The 24150-nt window shown below is 43.3% G+C and overlaps 1 protein-coding gene across 16 annotated transcripts in view; it reads left to right on the top strand.

Annotated features, from left to right (window-relative positions):
- The window catches only part of MPDZ (multiple PDZ domain crumbs cell polarity complex component), a 107130-nt gene extending 83401 nt beyond the window's left edge, over positions 1–23729 (top strand). For 10 of the 16 annotated variants that reach the window (XM_081844716.1, XM_081844710.1, XM_081844705.1 and 7 more), the window contains 15 exons: positions 1307–1399; positions 1508–1582; positions 3129–3315; positions 4563–4708; positions 6656–6739; positions 6883–7076; positions 10381–10528; positions 12032–12118; positions 13328–13424; positions 15167–15210; positions 17599–17721; positions 19557–19661; positions 21493–21605; positions 21788–21911; positions 22750–23729. In XM_081844716.1, coding sequence (XP_081700842.1) covers positions 1307–1399; positions 1508–1582; positions 3129–3315; positions 4563–4708; positions 6656–6739; positions 6883–7076; positions 10381–10528; positions 12032–12118; positions 13328–13424; positions 15167–15210; positions 17599–17721; positions 19557–19661; positions 21493–21605; positions 21788–21911; positions 22750–22896 — 1767 coding nt within the window. In that variant the 3' untranslated portion in view covers positions 22897–23729. The remainder of the gene's footprint in view (positions 1–1306; positions 1400–1507; positions 1583–3128; positions 3316–4562; positions 4709–6655; positions 6740–6882; positions 7077–10380; positions 10529–12031; positions 12119–13327; positions 13425–15166; positions 15211–17598; positions 17722–19556; positions 19662–21492; positions 21606–21787; positions 21912–22749) is intronic. The other 6 variants (XM_081844709.1, XM_081844706.1, XM_081844714.1 and 3 more) reach the window with 4 other exon arrangements.
- The last annotated feature ends 421 nt before the right edge of the window (positions 23730–24150 follow it).

The following is a 24150-nucleotide window of genomic DNA, read 5'->3' as shown; positions in this document are numbered from 1 at the left end:
TTTTATATTGGATCGCATGGGGTTATCTGTGTGGTCATTATGCTGGTGCATAGTCTTAGACTTCCCAAAATCCAGCAATGTGTTTGGCTTCATTCAAAACATAACTAAACCATGAAAATGAGTTGTAGCAGGCCTCGGGCTCACACTCTCACTCTCCCTTTCATTGGTCCTCTGGTGTGGAGGAATTTGAATATTTTTTTACTTTAATTTTAGATCAACCACATATTGCTTTATTGTCTAGATTTAGAAAAGCTGTGGGAAATGGTAACTAGGATTTGTTAAAACAACCTAGCTTCAGCCCCTTGTTTCAACTAACTATAATTAAGATTAACCACAGTTTAGTGTGTGGAACTCAGTGCTCAAGGCTAGTTCTTGTAATACTAAACACTCTTTTTTTGTTTTGTACAAATGGGGCCTTTCTCTATACCTGTACTTATCTGCAATGAATATATTTTTAATTGAATTGCTTTATGAAGTGCATACTCTTATGCTAAGCATGGATTTACCTAGGAACATTATTCTCTCTCTCTCTCTCTCTCTCTCTCTCTCTCTCTCTCTCTCTGTGTGTGTGTGTGTGTGTGTGTGTGTTGTGAACTGCGGGTATAAAGTGGTATACAAATGTGTGTGTGTTTTAAAAAGGAACAAATACAGTCATACCTTTTGTTACGTTCGGTTCAGGTTACGTTCTTTCAGGATACGTCCCACGGCTTACTTACGGTTACTTCCAGGTTTCGCCGCTCGTGCATGCGCATATGCTCAAAATGATGTCACACGCATGTGCGGAAGTGGCAAATCGCAGATGCGCAGATGCAGGTTGCATTCTGCTCATGTTGCAAACGGGGCTCTGGAACGGATCCCATTTGCAACCAGAGGTACCACTGTAATCAAACAAATTACAAGCATACAAAAAAAATCCCTATTTATTCAAGAGCCAATATTCAAGAGCAACAAATGTCTAAACCATATAGATGCACATGGTCTTTCTGAATATGTTCCATAATTCTGTCCTTTCTGCATTAATCTCTGCTTTAATGCCACCACCAGTCAATCTCTCTGTCTCACTTTTTTAATGTGTATTTTCTGAAATAAGTATTTAATATGCACCTTCCAACATTTAAACTGCCAGGGACGGTGCCACAAGTTTCAGAGGAGCGAACTTGTTTTGATCAATGCGTTCGAGTGGTGCAGATCGTTTGGGCCATCTTTTAAAGAAATTAACAAAGATAGCACTCCTCAAGCATTCATACTTAAGACAGCTTTGATTGACATTCATCTATACCTCTGGGTGTCCCTTTGTATTTCTTAGGATCAAGGAGGCATAGGTATTGCCATTGGTGAAGAAGACACATTTAACGGTGTGGTTATTCAGAGCTTAACAGAGCATGGTGCAGCAGGAAAGGTAAGGCTGTTAAATTGTGACCCATTCAGAGAATAAGGTAATAAGTGTATAGATGGAAAAACCTTCTGCCCCCCCCATCCCATCCCAGTGTTGTTATTTTTATTTCAGGATGGCCGAATTAAAGTTGGAGATCAGATTCTGGCAGTGGACGATGAAGTTGTTGTGGGGTATCCTATAGAAAAGGTACTTGAGCAATTCCTTACAGCATGCGACTTACTGACGCCTGTTCTATACAACCACTTAAGGGCATAAAAATACAGATACCAGGATTCTGTTTAGGCATTTAGTCAGGGTGCTACAGCACCAGGGATGCTCTGTCTGTTTCAGGAGGGTTGCTAAATCTTTTCTCTTTCTTCTCATTCTTTCCTGTCACACTTCTGAACCCAAAATAGCACTTTATGTTGGGTTTTTGGGGAAGCTGAAGTGGCTTGTGGGGCATATTATTTAGCTGTGAGGATATTTAAATGTTTTTAATCCTGTTTTGTTGTTTGCTGCCCTGGGGTCCTTTGTTAGGAAGGGCAGAATAAATATATACCGTATTTTTTGCTCCATAGGACACACTTTTCCCCCTTTAAAAACTAAGGGGGAAAGTCTGTGCGTCCTATGGAGCAAATGCAGTGGGGAGGCAGGCAGGAAAAGCCCCCAAGAGCTGCACACAAGCTTTGCGCAGCTCTTGCGGGCTTTTCCCCAGGAGGGAGAAGGGACTTACGCGGCCAGTCAGTCCCTTCTCCCTCCTCGTAGAAAAGCCCTCAGGAGCCGCACGCTCCTGAAAGGGTGCGTGGCTCCTGTGGGCTTTTGCAGGAGGTGGGGGAATTGCCATAGCCGCGCACAGCCTCTCCAGCTGGGAGAGGCTGTGCAAGGCTAAAGAGGAAGCCAAGGCAGCGAGCGGGATGGATCGAACTTGCCACCTTGGCTTCTTTAGCCACGCTTCTTTAGCCTCACTGGAGAGGTTTAGCTCCTGGCTGGAGAGGTTGCGCGGCTATGGCAGAAGCCAAGACAGCCAGCAGGATAGATCCCGCTTGCTGTCTTGGCTTCTTTGCTCTTTGGGGCTGGGGAAGAAACCCGGGCTTCCCCCAGGCTTCCCCGAGCAGCCTGTCCACTGCTCTTTGGGGTTGGGGGGGGGAATAATTCCCCCCCTTGATTTCCCCCTCTAAAAACTAGGTGCATCTTGTGGTCCGGTGCGTCCTATAGAGCGAAAAATACGGTATATATAATTAATAAATGGAGCACTGATGGTTGCATGTGTATTTAGCCTATTAACTGCAGTTCTTGTGATCAGCTCTTTGGGGGGAAGGGCAGAGCAGGGATTCCAGCTCCCTTTTTAAAGCAGCTGAATTTATTATTTCATTATTATTTATTAAATTTCTACACTGCCTTTCACCTGAGGATCACAGGGCACTTTAAAATATAAAAAACCCCTCAAGTTATGTGTTGAAAGAAGCGGTATCTACCATGACTTTAATAAAATATATGGGGGGAGGCAGCACCCCACATAATCAGTTAGAAGATGTGGCACATGCACCATTTGGATGGCAATGCCCATTGACTTTGGGGGCCCCTGGCCCCCTCAGATTTGGGGGGGAGCCAACAGGACCTCAGTCCCCAGGACTTGACTCCTATGCATGCTTTTGGAAATCTGTTACAATATGCCTGCTACTCTAGAATGATAAAAAATCATGTATCTATATTGGCTTGTTACATGAAAGTTTCCTCTTTTTTACTTTTCAAGTTTATCAGTTTGCTGAAGACATCAAAGCCCACTGTGAAACTCACAATCAATTCAGCTGAAGAGGAGAGTCAGACAGCTGCTCAGCCACAAACACCGATTTACAGTGCTACTTCGGGTGAGAGAACTAATATCCAACAATCAGCCGTTGTTTCACCTGCTGAATCACCAGAACCAGAGTCGGTTAAAAGTAAGAATCTTCTAGTTACCCCAAGTCTTGGAAAAGAATTCAGCGACATTCATTCGTAGAACTAAGCCATTGTCTGTTTTAGCCATGGTTTTGTTCACCAAACCACGAGACAAATGTATAGAGAAGACTAGAAACCACAGCTTATTTATTTCTCCAAAGCTTGGTTTGTTTTCAAGCTGCTGTTTCCTTGGGCCTCTTTCCCTTAGTGAGTGTCTAGGGTGGGATGGCCAAATAAAGGATGTCTAAGCAAAGCTATTACATTTAGATAAAATAACAAACCATTGTTAAAACAAGCTACGGTTCATATGCCCAGGAATAAGGCTTTCTGCATGGAGGCTTGTCAGAAACCATCTTTATTTTTATGCAGCAGGCAAAAACTTGCCTTTTTACCCAGGCTTTGGGGCCTTAATATGAATTACTCTAAGTACTCCATTAGTGTGGCAGATACTGTAAGATGGATCCCACTCGCTGCTTTGCCTTCCGCTTTAGCCCCCTGCAGCCTCTCCTTGCCGGGAGACGCTGCGCAGGGCTAAAGAAGCCATAGCCCTGTGCAGCCTCTCCCTGCCGGAGGGGTTGCGCTCGGCTATGGCAGAAGCCTGCATTCGCTCCATAGGACGCACACACATTTCCCCTCAATTTTTGGAGGGGAAAAACTGCGTCCAATAGAGCGAAAAATACGGTAGTCTATTAAGGAATAGGAAAATAAGAGAAAAATCATAGGTTGCATTTTTTCAAACAAAAACAAAAGCATACACTAGCTGATCCTTGGCCAAAGCAGTTGAATAAAGTAATTAAAGACCCTACAAACAAAATATGATGTGCCCTCAGCCAAAGTGGGAGTGGCAGACATCCCACATGGAAAAAGTTGAAAACAACATCTAAAACCATCCCATTTTATAGTTTTTTCAACATTGATGCATCCAGCCTAATGTGTGTGTGAGAAGAGATGGTTTCTCTCAGATAAGTTGTAAACATAACTTTGTATTTCTGAGAGATTTCAGACTTTGCAGGAGAGAAAGAAGCATGCAAGAATTCAGGTGGCATCTGTTTCTTGGGGCCAGAGCTCATCACAGGTTTTCTTATGTGCATTGAGGCGAACCGTACATGTGGGTATTTGTTGGGGGCGGGAGAATGGACAAGAAAAGCCTTCTTCACCTTAATGAATAAAAGGATAAAGTCCATAATAGACAAGGATTTTTAAGGAGGAGAGCAGCTATAGCTATAACTAGTCGGTTTTCTGTTTCTAGACACAAGCAGGTCCTCAACTCCAGCCACATTGATATCTGACCCAGCTACATGCCCAATCATCCCGGGTTGTGAAACGACAATCGATATCTCCAAGGGACGCACCGGTCTTGGCTTAAGCATAGTAGGAGGAGCCGATACTTTGCTGGTTTGTAACGAATGCCTTTCATAACCCCAAACTAAAGAAGGAAAATGCTTCTTTCTTTGACATACCATACTTTTCTGTGTATGACTAGGGTTTTGTCTATAAAAATCATACTAAAAATTGGGGCTCGTTTTATACACAGATAGTGAAAAGGGGGGACGTGGGGTTGGTTGCTGCCGAGAGCCAGAGATTGTTAGTGTGTTATTGGAAGTCTGGTGGTTGAGTGAATTTCAGCAATCTCCTCCGAAAAAGCTCTACAAGTATGGGCAATCCTCCCCAAAAGAGTTTAGCAACTCTGGGCAATCTCCCCCTCTCCCATTTTCTTAATTTGGAGTCCCAAAAATAGGGGGTATCTTATAAAAGGGGGTGTTATACACGGAAAAATACAGTATACAATGTGACTCAAATAAATGGATGGGAACAATTGATCTCTAAGTTGGGGGATAAAATTTATGTCCATAATTGCACTAGGCAGGGGTGTCCCCCCGCAATTCTGTTTGTTTGAGTGTGTGTGTGTGTATTGGAGCATTATTTTTAGCATCCGTACAAGTGTTACAAAGTTTTTAAATGTATTTGTTGCCACTTGCCACATAAAATACATTTTAAATAATGGGTTTCATCCTTATTATGTTTTATAAGCATTTCAACATTTTTTCTGAAGTGTGAAATGTTGCTATTCTAATCCGTAGTGCTCCTGAAGAAGGGTGCTTTGAAATGTATTACCGTATTTTTCGTCCCATAGGACGTCCCAGGTCGAGGAACAGCGGGATGGCGGCGCTGCGCCTCCTTGCTGTCCCCCAAGCTTGTGGGGCTGGCCGATGTCTGTCCGGCGGGCGGGGCGCTCTGCTTCAGGGCACCCCTCGTGCCGAGCGGCAGGCCGCTATCCGCAGCATGGGGAGCCCTGCTGGGAACTCCCGCAGGGCTCCAACATGCTGCGGATGTCTGTCCGGCGGGTGGGACGCTCTGCTTCAGTGCGCCTCTCGCGCCGGGTGGCAGGCTGCTATCCGCAGTGTAGGGAGCCCTGTGGGACCTCCCGCAGGGCTGCCTAGGCTGCGGACGTGTTCCCGAAGCGCCGGGCGCTCTGCTTTCAGGGCGCCCGACGCTCCAGGAAGCAGGCTGCTATCCGCAGCATAGACAGCCCTGCGGGAACTCCTGCAGGGCTGCTTAGGCTGCGGATGTGTTCCTGAAGCCTGGAGAGCGAGAGGGGTTGGTGCGCACCGACCCCTCTCGCTCTCCAAGCTGCAGCGAATGCCTGCATTCGCCCCATAGGATGCACCCAGATTTCCCCTTCATTTTTGGAGGGAAAAAACTGCGTCCTATAGGGCGAAAAATACGGTATGTAAATGCAATCTTTATTTCCGTGCACCATTGAAATTTCACTCACTCACTCTCTCACACACAAACATTGGTGCTTTCCCTCTTTTTGTTTTTCTTGACCACACACTTTCATTAGGACAGCAAATGAAAACTTATTTAAATACAATTTTTACTTTTGTACCGGAATTTATTCTAGGCACCACTATTCATGTGTATTACTTTGTGTATGTGTGTGTGTGTGTGCGCGTTTTCAATTTTTCAAATACTAACAAAAAAAGACCCCCCCAAAAAAGGACAGGACACAAACAATGTATCCCTTTGGACTCCCCCCCCTTTTGTGGTACCTTTTGTTATTGTTTTCCTTCTGTATCTTCTCATTAATTCCAATTATTATAAAACCTTAATCAGTCCATAATTCAATTTTTTTACTACAAGATTTCTGTCAAACCTCCTAAAGTGTGTAGTCCTTTACAATAATTTTTCAGATACATTACGTACTTTCTCCCATTCATCTGTATTCCTTTGAGATCTCCACAAAACCCCCTTTTATTCTTTTCTTAGGCTCAAAATAGTTGAACTGAATGACGAACGAAAAGGTCTAGCAAGTTTTATATTTTGCTTTTAAATCCACAGGGCGCAATTATTATCCATGAGGTGTATGAAGAAGGAGCAGCGTCCAAAGATGGAAGGCTCTGGGCTGGTGATCAAATCTTGGAGGTATAACATTGTGCAACGTACAAGCCATCCTTACATTGCATACTTCTGAAAGTGGGAGTGGCGGCAGGGGGGGGGGCAAGGAGAAAGGCAGGAGTAGAGGGGGCCTATATGCTTCTGACATCTGCCGTACAATTGAATCCCAGGTGAATGGAATCGACCTAAGGAACGCAACGCACGACGAGGCCATAAACGTTCTCAGACAGACGCCTCAGAAAGTCCGCCTCACTGTCTACAGGGACGAAGCCCAGTATAAGGAAGAAGACATGTATGATGTGCTCAGTATAGAGCTACAGAAGAAGCCAGGCAAAGGCCTTGGATTAAGTATTGTTGGGAAGAGGTGGGTACATGAGGAGAGCCTCTGGAAGTCTGTTTGGTCTTTGTGTGCAGTGCCAGATTTACGTATAAGTTAAACAACTATAGCTTAGGACCCCACTCTCTTGGGGTCCCCAAAATAATTTAAAGGGAAAAAAAACCTGGATGTACATTTCCAAAATATAAGATAAATAACAAATAAAGTAAAATCTACATACAGCAAATCGAATCCCCGCGGCGGGGTGAGCTCCCGTCGTTCGGTCCCAGCTCCTGCCCACCTAGCAGTTCGAAAGCACCCCTAAGTGCAAGTAGATAAATAGGTACCGCTTTATAGCGGGAAGGTAAACGGCGTTTCCGTGTGCTGCTCTGGTGCTGGCTCACCAGAGCAGCTTCGTCACGCTGGCCATGTGACCCGGAAGTGTCTGCGGAGAGCGCTGACTCCCGGCCTCTTAAGTGAGATGAGCGCACAACCCTAGAGTCGGACACGACTGGCCCGTACGGGCAGGGGTACCTTTACCTTTACCTTACATACAGCAAAAGTGGCTTGTGTTGTGTAGGATCCTATTTGTTATGTGCAAAGGGCTTTAGATACCTATTAGGTCCATAAATTACCATATAGCATATATTCAACACAAAACAGCAACAATTTGTTGTTTACAAAGGAGAGCAAGACATTTAAAGAGCCCCATTACCTTCAGTAGCTTAGGGCCTCATCAAACCTAAATCCGGCCCTGTTTGTGTGCAAGCTAATGCGGAGACAACATTGCTGAGAGAAGGTAAAATAAGAATCGCCTCCCTTAGCGTTTGAACCTAATGCTAAGGGAGGGAATTCTTATTTCACCTTCTCTCACTAATGTTGTTAGTGAGTGCAACTTTGACCTGGGAGATATAGTTCATCTTTCTTTCTTTCTTTCTTTCTTTCTTTCTTTCTATGTGAAATACCTTTATTTATTTATTTGGAAATGCATTATATTAAGGTTTATAGAGAAAAATACAAAGCTTAATATCTCTCCCCCCCTTGCTTTTTTCAAACAAACCAAGATCTAGATACAATAAAAACACAAAAGGCAGGGGGGAGAAATAGAGAAAGAAAAATAAATAAATAAATAAATAAATAGAAAGAGTAGGAAAGAGGTTAAAAGAGAAAGATAGAAAAATAAGATTCAGAAAATAAAGAACTTCTGATTATACATCTGTCCGCTATATAAATGCAATATTCACTTTGTCTAATCCAAGATAAGACCCAACAAAGATATCGTTTCAACGCACCCCTCACTTCTTGCTTAGCCATGCTGCAAGTCAGCTTCACTTCCTCATTTGTACAACTAAAATAAGAGCTGTCTACCCTTACTGCTTAGGGGTGAGGAAATGTTGTCCCCTTTGGGACTGCATCTGCTATTAAGTCTCTAAGCTTCCTTGTTTGACTAGATAGCAAACTTGCTCAGAAAAGGATAAGACAAAGAAGATCCTTTTCTTCAGCATCCCACAAGAACGAAGAAGCTATTGATAGATGCATTACTCCTAAGTCTCTTAACACAAATGTAAGCACTGGAACATAACATTTTTACATGCACCAATCAGGTGATCTGGAAAGAAGAAAAACAGCTGCCTTGGCAAAGCACTTTTAGACAGCCACGCACTCCCTGGCGCGCGCGCGCGCGCGCACACACACACACACACACAATTTTATTTGCCCTTCCTCTATTCAAACCATCGGTTCAAACCATCCTCAATAATCCCACTGCAAAAACCTCCAAACAACACCCTGGCCCTAGAGTCTGTTAAGCAGCTTCAGCTTTGGTAGTTGGAGTCAGTCAGAGCCATACCCTCCTTCCTAGATTGGAAAAGGCCTCCAAGGCAGGGAGCAGGTCTTCCAGGACTCACAGCCAAGATGGTTTTTGTTTGAGCCACCAGTTCCAACAATAAGGACTTCAAAGCACAGCATCACCTGATGTCATTGTGACATCAGATAATTGACAGGTAAACAACCCTTTCTATCTGTCAGACTTGGCCTGCCAGGGAATCTGGCCCACTAGTCCCCTCTGCTGATATACACGAGCCATTCTTACTAAATTCAGCATGTTGTCATTCTTAGTTTCCACACTTTATGACTGCAGAAATAAATTCATATTTGGCGTAAGGAGCAATTGTGTCCACGGCATTGTTACCTTGGTCTCCCTTATTCACCAGGACATCATATTCTGCTGTAAGATCTGCATATGAGAATCCATCCTGTTAGGTTGTATGTATATATAAGAAAGTGCTGAAATCTACCCACCAAAATACCGTATTTTTCGCCCTATAGGACGCAATTTTTGCCCCTCCAAAAATGAAGGGGAAATGTGTGTGCGTCCTATGGGGCGAATGCAGGCTTTCGCTGAAGCCTGGAGAGCGAGAGGCGTCGGTGCGCACTGGCACCTCTCGCTCTCCAGGCTCCAGGAAGCTATCCGCAAGCCTTGCGCGCCCGGGGGAACTCCCCCCAGGTGCGCAAGACTTGCGGGCGGCAGCCTGCAGCGCGGAGCAATGGGCGCCCTTTGGAGGATGCCCCGTGCTTAGCGCAGGTGTCCGCAAGCCTTGCGCGCCCGGGGGGAACTCCCCCGGGCGCGCACGGCTTGCGGGCGGCAGCCGGCAGCGCGGAGCACGGGGCGCCCTCTGGAGGACGCCCCGTGCTTCACGCAGGTGTCCGCAAGCCTTGCGCGCCCGGGGGAACTCCCCCCCCCCGGCGCGCAGGGCTTGTGGGCGGCAGCCGGCAGCGCGGAGCACGGGCGCCCTTGGGAGGACGCCCTGTGCTTCGTGCAGGTGTCCGCAGCCTGCCGCCGGCGGGCGGGGCGCCCTGAAGCAGAGCGCCCCGCGCGCCGGACAGACATCCGCAGGGTGGGGAGCCCTGCAGGAGTTCCCCGCAGGGCTCCCCACCCTGCGGATAGCAGCCTGCCGCCCAGCGCGCGGGGCGCCCTGAAGCAGAGCGCCCCGTGCGCCGGACAGACATCAGCCAGCCCCACAAGCTCGGGGGACAGCGGGGAGGTGCAGCGCCGCCATCCCACTGTTCCCCGACCTGGTTTTGGGGGGAAAATAAAGGAAATGTTTTTTCCTTTATTTCCCCCCCCCCCAAAAGTAGGTGCGTCCTATGGGACGGAGCATCCTATGGGACGAAAAATACGGTACTTGTTTGATCATTGCTTTTAAAAGCTCGTTCTTAACCAGGTAACTATGTAATGAATACATTCATAAGTTCATAGTAAACCACCTTGGAAATGTCTTCTTAAAGGGCAATATATAATGTTTTAAATAAAGAAACCCAACAAAATATACTTCCATTATTTTGTTTGCAGGAATGACACTGGAGTGTTTGTGTCAGACATTGTCAAAGGAGGCATAGCAGATCTGGATGGGAGACTGATGCAGGGAGACCAGATATTAATGGTGAACGGGGAAGATGTTCGAAATGCTAACCAGGAAGCGGTGGCCGCTTTGTTAAAGGTAATGGCAGAACGATAGAGAAAAACATAACTGCATAAATGGATACTGGGTCCTCTCTTTTTCCAAAACGAGAATCGCAAACAGGAATAGTGCTGTTGCACTCCCATCTGGCTTGCGGACTTCCCATAGGTATCTGATGGGCCTCTTGCCTGATGTAACAGGGACTTCCTCATAATTCTAGGGACAAGTCTTGTGCAGGGGGGGTTGGTGAGGAGAGGTTGCCACTGTGCACAAGGGCCTCCTGGCAGTGGAGTTGCTGCTACTTTTTGGAAGAGAGGGTGATGGGAAGGTTGGAACTACAACAGCACATTGGTAGGAGGGCATCAACCTCCCCACCACCATTCCTTTAAGTGTGAGTGACTCTGCTGCTGGGAGGCCACCCCTACTGATCATTCCCGGTCTCTTCTGGTATTTTCTTAAGGGATGCTAAAGTTGGCATTTTTTAACGTTCCATATTTGTAAAGCAAATGAAAGGCCTAAGTTAAGCAGTTTCTTTTAGGTACGTTTGCACACCCACCCTGCTTTCATTGTTGCGTTCAGCACATACAGAACCGACAGACTGGGGATTAAAAGATATTCACTTGTTCCGGGGGATTAAAATATGCTGCTACTTCTGATTTAGCACTGCAGTGCACGGCCAGCAGTGGAAACAAAAGCTACTGTTTCTAAATGAAGTTCCTTTATCGTTCCTACTTGTCAAAGTCAGGATTATACGTTGTGCTTTGAAGCAACTTGCAAGCATCATGTTGCTGTGGCTTTTTCATAGATGGGGATGAAAAGGGGGGGGGGGAGCATTAGCGCTGGGTTATGTGATACTCTGGGCAGAAAAGAAATGCTAGCTAGATGTTAGAAGGGCTAGGTTTAGCCACTTAACGTTGGGGTCACTGAAGACATCAATAGTGGATGTCCTTGCTGAGGGTTAAAGTAGGGACTAATGCAAACTTCTGTTGGACTGGGAATGTACAGAAGCAAAGCCTGGAATGGCTGAAGGTGGTTTTGCTTGGTTTTCCAAAACAGGTTTCGGGTCACATTCCTTATTTGGTGAATACGTCTTCATTCTCTGTGTATTTTGGAATTGATTCTTCTCACATGCCATTCGATGTTGCCGTTAGAGAAGAGCTTCTCCCACTTAAATCACTCAAAGTATAATTTTGTTACCTTGTCCAAACAGCAATTTGTTAATGGGCATAGCTGGCTGTGAAATACAGCTGATGTACCATCTTTATTATGCCATTGCTTCTGTAGGGACCTCCCTCTATGTCCTTGTTGAACCAACTGGCAGGCATGGACAATGTGCAATCTACATGCTCCTTTGTGATTTTAGACAAGGTTCATGCAATTTTCTCAGCACGGGTGTAATCACACAATGGACAACACTTACAGAAGGGTCAGCTAAGACTTGTGTGAAATGGCCCTTGATCTTCCTTTAACTAAGATATGCCTTTACATCATTATATTCTGGGTTAAGGAATCTGTGTCTTACAAATAATACCTGCTCTCTAGTGCTCATTAGGTACAGTCAGACTAGAAGTTGGAAGAATAAAGGCAGGCCCATTCCATTCGGAGAGGAGAACGTCTCAGAGCAGCCAGGTTTGTAATTGCTTGCATTGGCTTCATTTGGAACCATCACAAGCATTGTTAAAATTATATAAGCAAATAAAAGGGAATTGATTTCGCAGTGGCAGTGATTTTTCTGTAGAGGCTGAACAGAGATGAATAAACTCCAAGTCAAGTACATAAAAGGCAGTTTTATGTACCCATAGCCATATTGGGTTTATTCTAGCTTTTTTTTTTTTTTTAACAGCTTAGATACTCAAAGCTGCTGTGTAGCACAGCCCTGTTCCCAATGCTGTGTAAGACAAGGCACATCTACAAATGTACTGAAAACTAAGTTGGGATTTAACTGTATGATTTTTGCTGTCACAACTAAACATTTGGGGTATGATCTAGTCCCCCTCCCCTCCTTTCTGTCTCCTCCCGTGTACTATGTTGTGCCTGAAGGCATGTTCTGGTGCTAACCCCTCTTCTCACTGTTAGCAGCTGTACTGCATCTGTAGGAGGGCTGTGCATGCCTGATTGGTTGCTCTGCACAGGGAACAGAATTGACCGTTGTCTTTCTCTCTGAGTAACTTGGTTACATCTCCATTCAAGATAGCTGCTGAGAAGTCTGATTTAGCAGGGAAAGAGAGTACAATATCTCACATATCTGGAGGGTTCTTTCACTCCAGAAAAGTGTTTCCTTCTACCGGTACACAGTATTTTTATGCCAAACAAGATACTCTGCCAAGCTCTTGCTCTGACTGCTCTAATATGCTGCAAACTATTAAGTTTGCCATTCATACTTGTACTTTCACTCCCATAGGGGGGACCATGTCCTTGAGCACAACTGGCAGACATGGTCCAAGTAAAATATTACTTACGAAATATGAGACAGTAGTTGTACTTGGATGATAAAATATCAGCTTAGTGAGCCAAGTTATGAACAAGCTACATGCAGCCACTTTGCTCCTTCCTCTGCAAGAAAGCCAGGAAACAAGTTAGCTATAGTTTCCTGTTGCATCCTAACTAGGAAACTGTGGTTAATGGCTTCCAAAGAAATCAGAATATTAAACAAACTTTAAACCTTGGTTTCATATCCTGGCTTGTATGAAGAGAGGAGTGACCTAGCTGAGTGTGGTTGCACGAAGCTTGTTGGTATTTTGGATTATTAAGCTGGACATCTGAACATGCCATTGTTGATGTAGAAAGAAAACTGAACTTAAGGGATTCTAGTAATTCTCAGTGGTGTAACTCTTTAAGGTCAGCGAGGGAAGCGGCAGCCTGTCATCATTCAGTTTCCCAGGTTCGGGATCCAACCCACCAGAAAGTTATGAAAGTACTCTGAAGAAGAATTCCTGTAAGTTTCAGCTGCTGCTGTTCAAATTCTGTAACTAATATCTTCTCAGTTATTTCTGTGCTGTTAGATACATGTTGTTCTCCCAGCAATCACATGGCATTTTGTGCTTTCATGCTCACATGTATTGGTCATGTTCCAAAATTTAAAAAATATTTGTGTGTCAATTGGATGCTTCTAAAATGGTCGTTGGTTGTGTGCAGGAAATGTCGAGCTATGACTTGCCATTAGATCCCTTAATTGTGCTTGTGTTTGTGAAATCCAGTAGTTCCAATGGAAGAATAAGGAATTATTACTCACCTTTTAATAACAGTAGGAATTTCCATTAGAAGGCAGAACTTGAAAAATAAAGATAATCCATTTATATCAGATTATTTCCTAAGAATGTGGGATAATTTATATATAAGATAAAATTAACAAATTTGGCCAGTCAGAGAAGGTAGACAAAAAGAAAACCGATTGATTGAGAAATGGGGCATTTTCATACTGTATTGGAATTTGAAAGTATGGGATTCTATAAAGTGGTACCTCGGGTTAAGTACTTAATTCATTCCGGAGGTCTGTTCTTAACCTGAAACTGTTCTTAACCTGAAGCACCACTTTAGCTAATGGGGCCTCCTGCTGCCGCCATGCCACCGGAGCATGATTTCTGTTCTCATCCTGAAGCAAAGTTCTTAACCTGAGGTACTATTTCTGGGTTAGCAGAGTCTGTAACCTGAAGTGTATGTATCCTGAAGCATATGTAACCCAAGGTACCATTGTATATCCATATGCATTACTGTGGGTAATTTAGTAATCCTCAGTATTGTTTCGGTGGTATTTCTTTCCTTCTATTTATTTTGCCTCCACACAATTCAGATAACAGTTGATATTTCATTATTGTATGAAAATATAACAAATTATCTTATCAATTGAAAGTATACATATAGAAAGATTTTGTGCACTGGGGATGGAAGCGATATTCATGACAGAACCTCAGTGACTTCAGAAATAAACAAAACAAAACTCTCTTCTTGTTTATTGGCCATTGATTAAAATTTCCCTCTAGGAATGAAATGTTTAAGCCAGGGATGATGGGCAGATTTTGATCTACTTTGTTTTTGACTAGAACTACCAGATATACCAACCAGAGACTGTGGTTAAATTCCCCTCCCCCCCCAAGAGAGTGGGGCCCTAAGCTATAGCTTGTTTAGCTTATATGTAAATCCAGCACTGAGTAGATCCCAATCTTTCTTATGCCCACCCTAATTGAAACAATCAAGAACCAGCTTTTCTTGTGGCAGTATTCAACAGTATGGGAGTACTGCCACCTCTTTTTCTGTTGCCGGGGCAGCCATTTTTTTGCTGGTACCACAACACTTTTATCAAGATACAAGTAGCAGCACTTCATTTTTTATTTTTATTTTACCAAAAAAAGCACTGGTTATTTCTGTGGGGAAAAATCAAGCAAGTTCCCCATTGCCTCTGATGTAGCACATAACCCTGACTTTCCAGCAGCAACTTAATGACCAAACAAATGTCATGAAGGAAAGAGGGAGATGTGCTTAAGGAAAAAAATATCATTTTTGTTTGCTTTTAAGTAAACAAGCAAACCTAGAGACTAGCACTACCAGGTTCCTTAAATTGCTTTGAAAACAATGTAAGCTTTAACAGTGATAAAAAAAAAAATGTTCTGGAGTGCATGGAAAATAATGTTTCAAAGTGGAAAACACCAGTGATAACAGTGCTGTTTCCCTTTTTAACAGTAGCATCTGAAATACAAGGATTAAGAACAGTCGAAATAAAAAAGGTAAGTAGAACCTAGAAGCTGGTATAAAATTAAGGAGAATTGATTACTAACTTGAATAGATGCAGGATTGCATCATGCATCAATTTGGCTATTCTGCTTAATGGAAGATTTCGACTGCATTATATTTTATTAGTTTTGTGTTTTTTTTATCAATAGACCTCTCACACATATTTTGAAGTTACATAACACAAATTCCCATTATTTATCCAAGGAAAGAAAGTTAGGTTTGGAGATTTGAAAATTGCTTCTCTGCCTGATTTTTGGGTGAACCTATCAGTAGTCTTATTTACTTAGGAATTGCAGAATCTGAACCTTCAGAATGTTTTGTACCTCTTCCTTTTACAAACATACCGCCATTTGCATTATGAATTTATATCGTGCTTTTGGTTGGAAACCAGAGAGCTCCTGCTGGCATTCTGAAAAGCTGAGGCATGCCCAGTGGGCAGGTTGGTTTTGTTGCTTTCCTACTTTAAAATAATCCCATATTACTAGCTGCCTTTGTAAGCACCTTCTGTTCCAGAAACAATTTGCCACATGGCATGGAGATGGACGTGTTGTGGAAGAAGCACAAGCCCAAATCTCCCTTGATCATGCACATCTATTTACAAAGCTGTTCCTTATCCTCATCTTTGTCAGGAATCTTCAGATCATTTCAAAACACAAACACTGAGCTTCATAACAGGAATAGAATAAAGTAGGTGCAAGAGCTGTGTTCAAATTCCACTTCCTGCGATGAACTTTTAAATAAAGGTTTTAAACTGCACAAAAAACAAGGGGAATAAAACTGGACAAGCGATGTTCTCCAGTGTGGAAACTTTAACTGACAAGAACGCTTGCTTTGCAATGCAGTTGCTATGAAACATGCAGGAAGACACAGCTGCTCAGATAATGTGGCCCCACACCATCTGGGCCTTGAGATGCTGACGTTAAAATCCTTGAGCTGAACACAATGGCTAATAAAGCATCAAGTTGAGCTCCTACAGAAGATGTGGGATACAGTTGCAGCAGCGAAAATTCCTCACAGAAAACAAGCCTATTAGACTGTGCAAAGTTGCATCCATTAAATACTTAATGCTAAAGGCAGCATTAAACAAAGTGCAAGATTCACAGATTGCCGTGCTATTCCCCCTCAGCAGGCTCAGAGATTGGCCATTATACGCGCAAAGAAGCACTAGAGGGAGCTTGGCTTTCTTTATATAGCTGTTTCATTTTTACTTCCACATTTTAAAAAACCCCACTGGTATTGCAAATAACGGTGTACTGATAAATGTGGGTATGTTTGTTTATACAGTGGTACCTCTGGTTGAGAACTTAATTTGTTCTGGAGGTCCGTTCTTAACCTGAAACTGTTCTTAACCTGAGGTACCACTTTAGCTAATGGGGCCTCCCGCTGCCGCCGCACCGCCGGCATGCAATTTCTGTTCCCATTCTGAGGTAAGGTTCTTAACCTGAAGTACTATTTCTGGGTTAGCAGAGTCTGTAACCTGAAGCGTCTGTAACCCGAGGTACCACTGTACAGTAGACTAGGGTTCATTGGATTGGTTACAAAGAATTAGGGCAGTAGGAATAGAACAAAGGTAACAATGAGATGCTAACTTGGCTGAATCAAGCCAATTCAAAGTGTTGGTGCTGATCTGTATACCTTAAGAGCATCTCCACACCCATTGTTCGGTCCAGACACTGAGGTCCAGCTCCGAGGGCCTTTTGGCGGTTCCCCCACTGCGTTAAGTGGACTTACAGGGAATCTCAATAGTGGCGCCCACCCTGTGGGTCACCCTCCTGTCAGATGTCAAGGAAATAAACAATTACCTGCCTTTTAGAAGACATCTGAAGGCAGCCTTGTATAGGGGAGTTTTTAATCTGTTATCAAGATAACCAGGTGACAGCAAAAACTGCAAAAAAAGTAGGGACAATTAAGATATATTATTTGATCAACTTTCTAACATTGCTCAGGTCTTTTTTAATCAAAAGAAAGCCTGTTGTTTCACATGTCTTAACTGTGGTTAAAAGATTATGTATCAGTTCTGTCATTTGTATTGATGATACGTCTAGAATGTATTTCATATCTAAGCATTTAGCTTTATCCTCAGTATATTGTATTTTATTTTATTGCTATGGCTAGTGGCTGATGCAAATAAAGTTTCTATGTCTTATGTCAAGCTGTTTGAAGCAGCCCAGAGTAGTTGGGGCAACCCAGTCAGATGGACATTAATAATAATAATAATAATAATAATAATAATAATAATAATGTGGAAGTTTAGATGGGAAGCCTTTGGCCGTAGATGGGGGTGAAGGGAGTTGTAGCTCTGATTTTAGAACTTGCACAAAATGATTCGAGTGTTGAATAATAGCAGCTTTTCTTTTGTTGTTGTTGACTTTGTGTTACAGGGCCCTTCAGATTCCTTGGGAGTTAGTATTGCTGGTGGCGTCGGAAGCCCTCTTGGAGACGTTCCGATTTTTATAGCCATGATGCATCCTAATGGAGTTGCAGCTCAAACTCAGAAATTGAGGGTAAGAAAAGAGTAAAACAAAACCTTGAAAATGAAATGTTCTAACTTCAAGACAACAACTTCAGTGGTTGCTTTTCACCCTCAAATAGGTGTCTGGGGGGGGGGCGTCTAGCAAATGGTGTGGCAAATTCCAGAAAGGCTGTAGACTCACTTCAAAGGAAGAAGGCAGGGTCTTTTCGTTTCTTGGCCCATTCCCACATTGAAACTACATCAGTTGCAGAGCACATTGAACATCTCAGAAAGGATGGTGTCGAATGCAGAAACCTGTGAACCCCTCCCACTTGGTTGGCTCAGAAATCTTAAGACACTGCATGGATGGATGAAAATTTCAAGCAGGGGTGCTTGATGGTGCAAGCAGAATAAAGGTGGATCCACCTCAGGTTGACTCCCCAACTTGATTCCGCCACACCCTCACAAGCAGGCTCCCCAACTCAATTTTGTTTACGCACTAGTATGTCATTTGTTTTCACAAGCACGGTTTTGACGGGCCACATTCAGGGAAGTTGCTAGAGAAGGACTATTACCTCAGAAGTCTTTTGCATGGATGGGCATTTGTGCCGAAGCAGCAGTTTTTCATGGTGCAGACACTGAAATAGGCTCCCAAGGGAGGGAAGCACCTGTGCATGTAGTCTGTGAACCCACAAACACCTGGCTTGTGGCCAGATCGTACGTTATACTCTCTCTATATATATATATGATTTTCAAAAATAAAGAAAAAAGAAAACAAACATACATCCAAAGATCATACAGAATCCACATATCGAGATTACTCTGAATCGCCTGACTTCCCTCCCATCCCATCCATGGGTCCTCTTAATTCTGTTTTCAACTGAATATCAATACTTCTCCATATGTTTCATTTTCCTAAGTTATCTGTACTCTCTGTTATATTACAAGTTGTATTTAGAATCCTGCTCATGTTTTGACCTGTCTGCAATGATTTTGCATATGCATTATAAACATTTCCCATTCTTTTTAAAAATATCTTGTCCTCTTGGTTCCTGGGCTTCCCAGTTAATTTTGCCATTTCGGCATAGTCCATCAACTTGATTTGCCATTCTTCTTTGGTTGGGGTTGTCTCTTCCTTCCATCTCTGGGTGAGCAGCATCCAAGCGGCCATTGTAGCATACATGAACAATTTCCTCTGGTCTTTTGGGATCTCAGTACCTATAATTCCTAGTAAAAAAGCTTCTGTTTTTTTTAAACAAAGGTTATTTTAAACATTTTTCCCCATTTCATTATATATCATTCCCCTTATATATATTTTATTACATTACTATTCCACCACATGTTATACTATTCATGAGTGACCTTTTTAAAGACTATCTTCCTTGCCTGCTTATAATTCCGGAGGCAGGAGCAAGTTCTCATTTCTTTATTTATTTCTATTTTTGCTATTATTCCTGCAATCAGCAAAGGCTGAAAAACCCTTGAAATATACACTTGTCCCTTGTTATCTTCAAAACCCTCACAATACAATGAAGCTTCCAGCATCGTCACAAAGGGAAGAAGGGAATCACTACTGAGAATTTTTCCATCTGTATTTGCAATGGACAGGAGAAGCTGAGCACAAAATAAACCACCACCTGAGCAATACCTTATTTTTAATGGTACAGACATAAAGTGCTTTCCCGAGCTGCAGTTCTGTGGCAAGCACTTGGCAATGCAGAATGTGTATTTGTGGTGATCTGTACTTAGGGAAGCAGTTTCAAACCTGCCTTGAAATGGGAAGGGGGTTGTTAAAAGTCCTCTTTGCCCAGTGACTTTCAAGAGGCCAACTTGATATCATTGACATCTGACTTCTCTTCCCCCACCCTTCCCTCTTTTATATTCCAGGTAGGGGATAGGATCGTTAGCATCTGTGGAACACCAACCGAAGGAATGACTCATTCTCAGGCTGTCAGCTTGTTAAAAAATGCTTCTGGCCCTATTGAAATACAGGTAAAAAAACACACAACAGAAACAAAAATAAAGATTGCCCGCAGAGCTATTCAGAACATTTATTCAAACTTTGTTTTCAAGGACAGAAATTATAGCCTTCAAGGGTCTGAGGAGAATTTAGCTTCCAGTGGCTGTAATTTAATATATTTTGTCCATGGAATGGTTTATCCATTTTGATGAACGGTTAGTAGCCACAATGTTTCATTGTTGTTGTTTTTCACACGGTTTGTAATCAACGTGTTTCCTGAAACAGCTTTGGGCTGCAATTATAGGCAATGCTATGCATAGGGGAGAACTGGAAGCATAACTGAAGGTGTTTAGCAGCTGATCGCATGGATGAACAGGCAAGCGATTCCCTGTTAAAGGGAATAGCTTTTTACCCAGTCCACTGTGCGAACTTCTGTTTGCCCAGTCCACTGTGTGGCTGGTAGCAGGAGGGGAAAAAAATCTAAACAGCTTTCAAAGCACAAATATTACTTTCTGAGCCATGGGAGCCCAGGTAGTTTCTTTATGTCACACATGCAAGCCATAATTGGATCTTCATGGGCATTCAAGATATCAGATGGTCCAAAAGCCATGGGTACACTTGGAAACTTGTCAGTTCTTTCAAAATTCAGGCCTGTTTGCTTTAGGACATTTCCACATAAAGCACAGGATATTAAGGGTCTCGGTGTGCATAGGTGTGAGCCTGCTGTGGTTAGATGTGCAACCTCTAAGCATCAGGCTCAGTTGAGATGCATTATTCCTCTTTGCAGCCACAGAAGCTGCGCACAGCCCTTATAAGTTACCTTTGTGGCAGTTGCAAAGTTGCCTCCCAGCACTATTCTAGAAAAGTGTTTCAAACTTTTTTAAAAAAAACCTGATCGGAAAAAAAAGGGAGATGGCACTGAAGAAATGTTAAACTTGCAAAGCACTTAACCTGTCTGAAGCATGCGGGTGTGACCAAATAGGAAATGAAAATCATGTTGGTAAGAGAAAAAGCCAAGCTTGCTCCGAAGGAAAACACAAGCACAAACTGACCCTCATGTTTTTAGGCAGTGTATCTGTGAGTCTTAACAGAGAAATTGCTCTCAGAGTTCTGAACATAGCTGTCAACTTTTCCCTTTTCTTGTGAGGAATCCTATTCGGAATAAGGGAATTTCCCTTTTAAAATGGGAACAGTTGCCAGCTATGGTTCTGAGTGGAACCACAGGTGCAAATCTGTCTCTGAAACAAGCATGTATGAATTAAAGAAAATAATAATCGGAAACATTTGGCGAAGTGTGTGTGGCTTCAAACACTATATAGTTCTCGGGGTGCATTTGGTAGAAAAACAATGAAGGACACAGAAACATTCAGTTGATGTTGCCCCATCTGTTTTAGTCCATTTCCTGCTACAAAATCTTGTGCATTCTCACAAGAGCAACCCTGTCCATATCCAAAGCAAGGCACCATTTGTCTGGCTTGGGAACCAGAAACAGTAATGCTGCTATTGTGTTTGTCAATCACCTAGGAAGTGCTTCATATTTCCATCTGCATCTTAAAAATGTCCTTGCAAGCACATACAAAAGCCTCAGATCCTGATCAACGCCTGAAGTGGAGACTTGCACACTTCTCCCAGTGATGTGCTCAAGCTCCTTGGGCTTCTCCCTCTGAGGAACATGCACAGGTCAATCCTTTGGATTTTGCAGGGAGGAGAAGCAAGTGGGAATATAACAAGCACAACTCTCCCGCCAATTCTGATGTCCTCCGCTCTCTCGCCTGCCCATAACAACTGTGGGGCTTCTCTGCATGCCGTTTTCATGTGATAATCTGTGTACTCCTTTCATTTATATTTTAACTGAACCTGCAGGTCGTAGCTGGTGGAGATGTCAGTGTCATAACCAGCCAGCAGCAAGATCCACCAACATCTAGCCTTTCGTTTGCTGGCCTAACAACAAACAGCATCTTTCAAGATGATTTGGGGTGAGTGGCTATGCTGAAACTGGTATCTTAACTGGGGGAGGGGGAATGGTCCCATCCATTGGCATATGTTCCCGTGACCAACTAGTCACCTCTTCATGTGACCTTTGGAGCAAAAAGATCTGCCCATCCTTGATTCAGAGTGGCTGTTGCTGGACTTCACCTTTCCGCCTCTTGCCTTACAGACCTCCACAGTATAAAACCATCACTCTGGATCGGGGACCCGATGGCTTGGGCTTCAGCATTGTAGGCGGGTATGGAAGTCCTCATGGAGATCTGCCCATTTATGTTAAGACTGTGTTTGCAAAGGTATGCGCCAAGATCAAATTTTTGCTTTAATTAAGTTGTTACTGACGATTTTATTGTGTTACCAAACAAACAAGGAGAAGTACATATAGCGTCTCCACTTTCAATTCATAGAGGTTTTTTCACAGCTCGTTCAACAAACAGCATCTTTCAAGATGATTTTGGGAGGAAAGAAAGGGGGAAGAAAGAGAGAAGGAGGGTGATGGGGGTTGTCATTTCGTTCCATTGCATAGTGTTAGTGCAGGGCAGGCATGTCCAACTGGTCGATCATGATCTACTGGTTGATCACGTGATCCTGGTTGATCATGACGTGCCCCGCCCTCGTTGCTCTTTCCCCTCGCTGCCACTGGTGCTTTTGTGAATGCCTTGATTCCATGCATCTGCAGGCAGAGTGTGTGAAGGAGTGAGAACTCACTCCCCCTAAAAAAAGCTCAACAACTATGGGCAATGACAATGGGTAGATCACCCCGTTTCCTGTTTTATTATACTGGGAGTAGATCTCAGTCTCTATAGAGTTGGACGTGCCTGGTGTAGGCATAGATCATTGTCTTTTTGTGTTGTGTATGTGATAAAGGGGAACCACACCTGGGTGAAGGTGTCCTCCTTTGCTTGTCCCCGTGCTAGTTTAAATTTATGACTCCCACTTCTCGGAATTAACATTTCAAATACAGAAATACAGTTTGTATTTCAATTTATATCTTTTCTAATTTACTCGTGGGTCAAAAACAACCACCCCAACTTGTGTGTGTGTTGTTGTTGTTTTAATTGCTGTATAAACTTGCTGCTGGTGCTGCAGTAAGCTGCAGGCACAATCCAGTACTTGGCTGCTTTTCAATTTCAGGGTGCCGCAGCAGAAGATGGGCGCTTGAAGAGAGGGGATCAGATCATTGCCGTCAATGGGCAAAGCTTGGAAGGCATCACACACGAAGAAGCGGTGGCTATTCTGAAAAGGACGAAGGGAACGGTGACCCTGACTGTTCTCTCTTGAACCCTCTTCCCTGGAAATTTGGGTCAGCACAGTTACTCTGTCCACATTCCACACAGCAAAGAGAATGGAAATGCTTATATCGTTCTCTTGCTTACTGCAGCTGCCAGATTGTTTGACATCATAGGTGGAAAACACAACAACAACAACAAATGATCTTATTTTTATACGCAGTAGAAATAGTTTCTTGCTGTCAAGGTACACAGGTTGGTTTCTGTAGCATAGGACAGTGGTAGGAGAACTTGAGAGCAGTACTAATAGAATCAAAAGGGGAGGGAATCAATGAAAGGAGAAAAAGATAAAGTAATTATGAGACACTTGATGTGTGATGGTGGGCGGGGAGGGTATGTTCTGAAATTCCAAAAATGTGTGATCTTTGGCTTTGGCAACGTTAAATTTCCAAACATCAGCTAGCCAGTCATGACCTCTGACAACAAAGGAACCTCTCAAGGCTGTGTGTCAGTCAGTCTGATTTAAGTTTACCAGTATTCTTTAGCTGTGTCCATCTGTGAAACTTAGACAAGTTCCTTTCTGCAATATTATTGCTAGAGGGCAACACTTTTAAAAGGGTCGTGTTGGAAGCTTGCTGGATATTCATGAGAATCATAAGACTGGATTGGACTGCCTGGCCTTTTTTAAATGGTAGCAAAATGTCAATCACTGAATAGGATATGTGTGTGCTAGCAATGCTTGTCTGTTGCAAAGGTCGCAAAGATACAGTGCAACTCCTCTCCCTTCCCTATGGAATCCCTGGCAGTGATAGGAATGCTGTCCAGGATCAGAGGTCTAGACTTTGGGGAGGGGCAGCTTTAGCCCCTTTCAGTGGTGTAGCTGTTTGTCTTATGAACCTGTGAAATCTGCAATACAGGGAAAACTTGCAAAATGCAGCAGTGGTTTGAGAATGCTGTTGCTCCCACCAGCAGAAGTAGAAAAATCCAGGGGTCGCATCCAGTTTGAGTTTATAGAGGATTAGATTGGCTAAAGTCTGCCCATGCCTGCTGTTTCTATGTTGTTTATACATGAACATACTGCAGATATCTGGTACACCCTGTACTTGAAAGATGAATACTGTTCTTAATCGCTGCTCTGCTTCAGAGTTTATTTATGCAGAAAGTAGTATTTCATAAGAGGTTGTAACTAACTTTCCTATGAACAAATGTCCCGTAATGTCCCAAATCCCTGCCGCTGTCCATGATGTTGAATGCTTGATCATAATTTAGTTCTTTGTGCATTGTGAACAAAACCGGCCCAAACAGC

Source organism: Podarcis erhardii (assembly GCF_964252035.2).
Source record: "Podarcis erhardii genome assembly, chromosome: 17".
In the NCBI taxonomy this organism is placed as follows: Eukaryota; Metazoa; Chordata; class Lepidosauria; order Squamata; family Lacertidae; genus Podarcis; species Podarcis erhardii.
The sequence above is the reverse complement of the archived record's forward strand: the minus strand, read 5'-3'. Positions and strand labels throughout refer to the sequence as shown.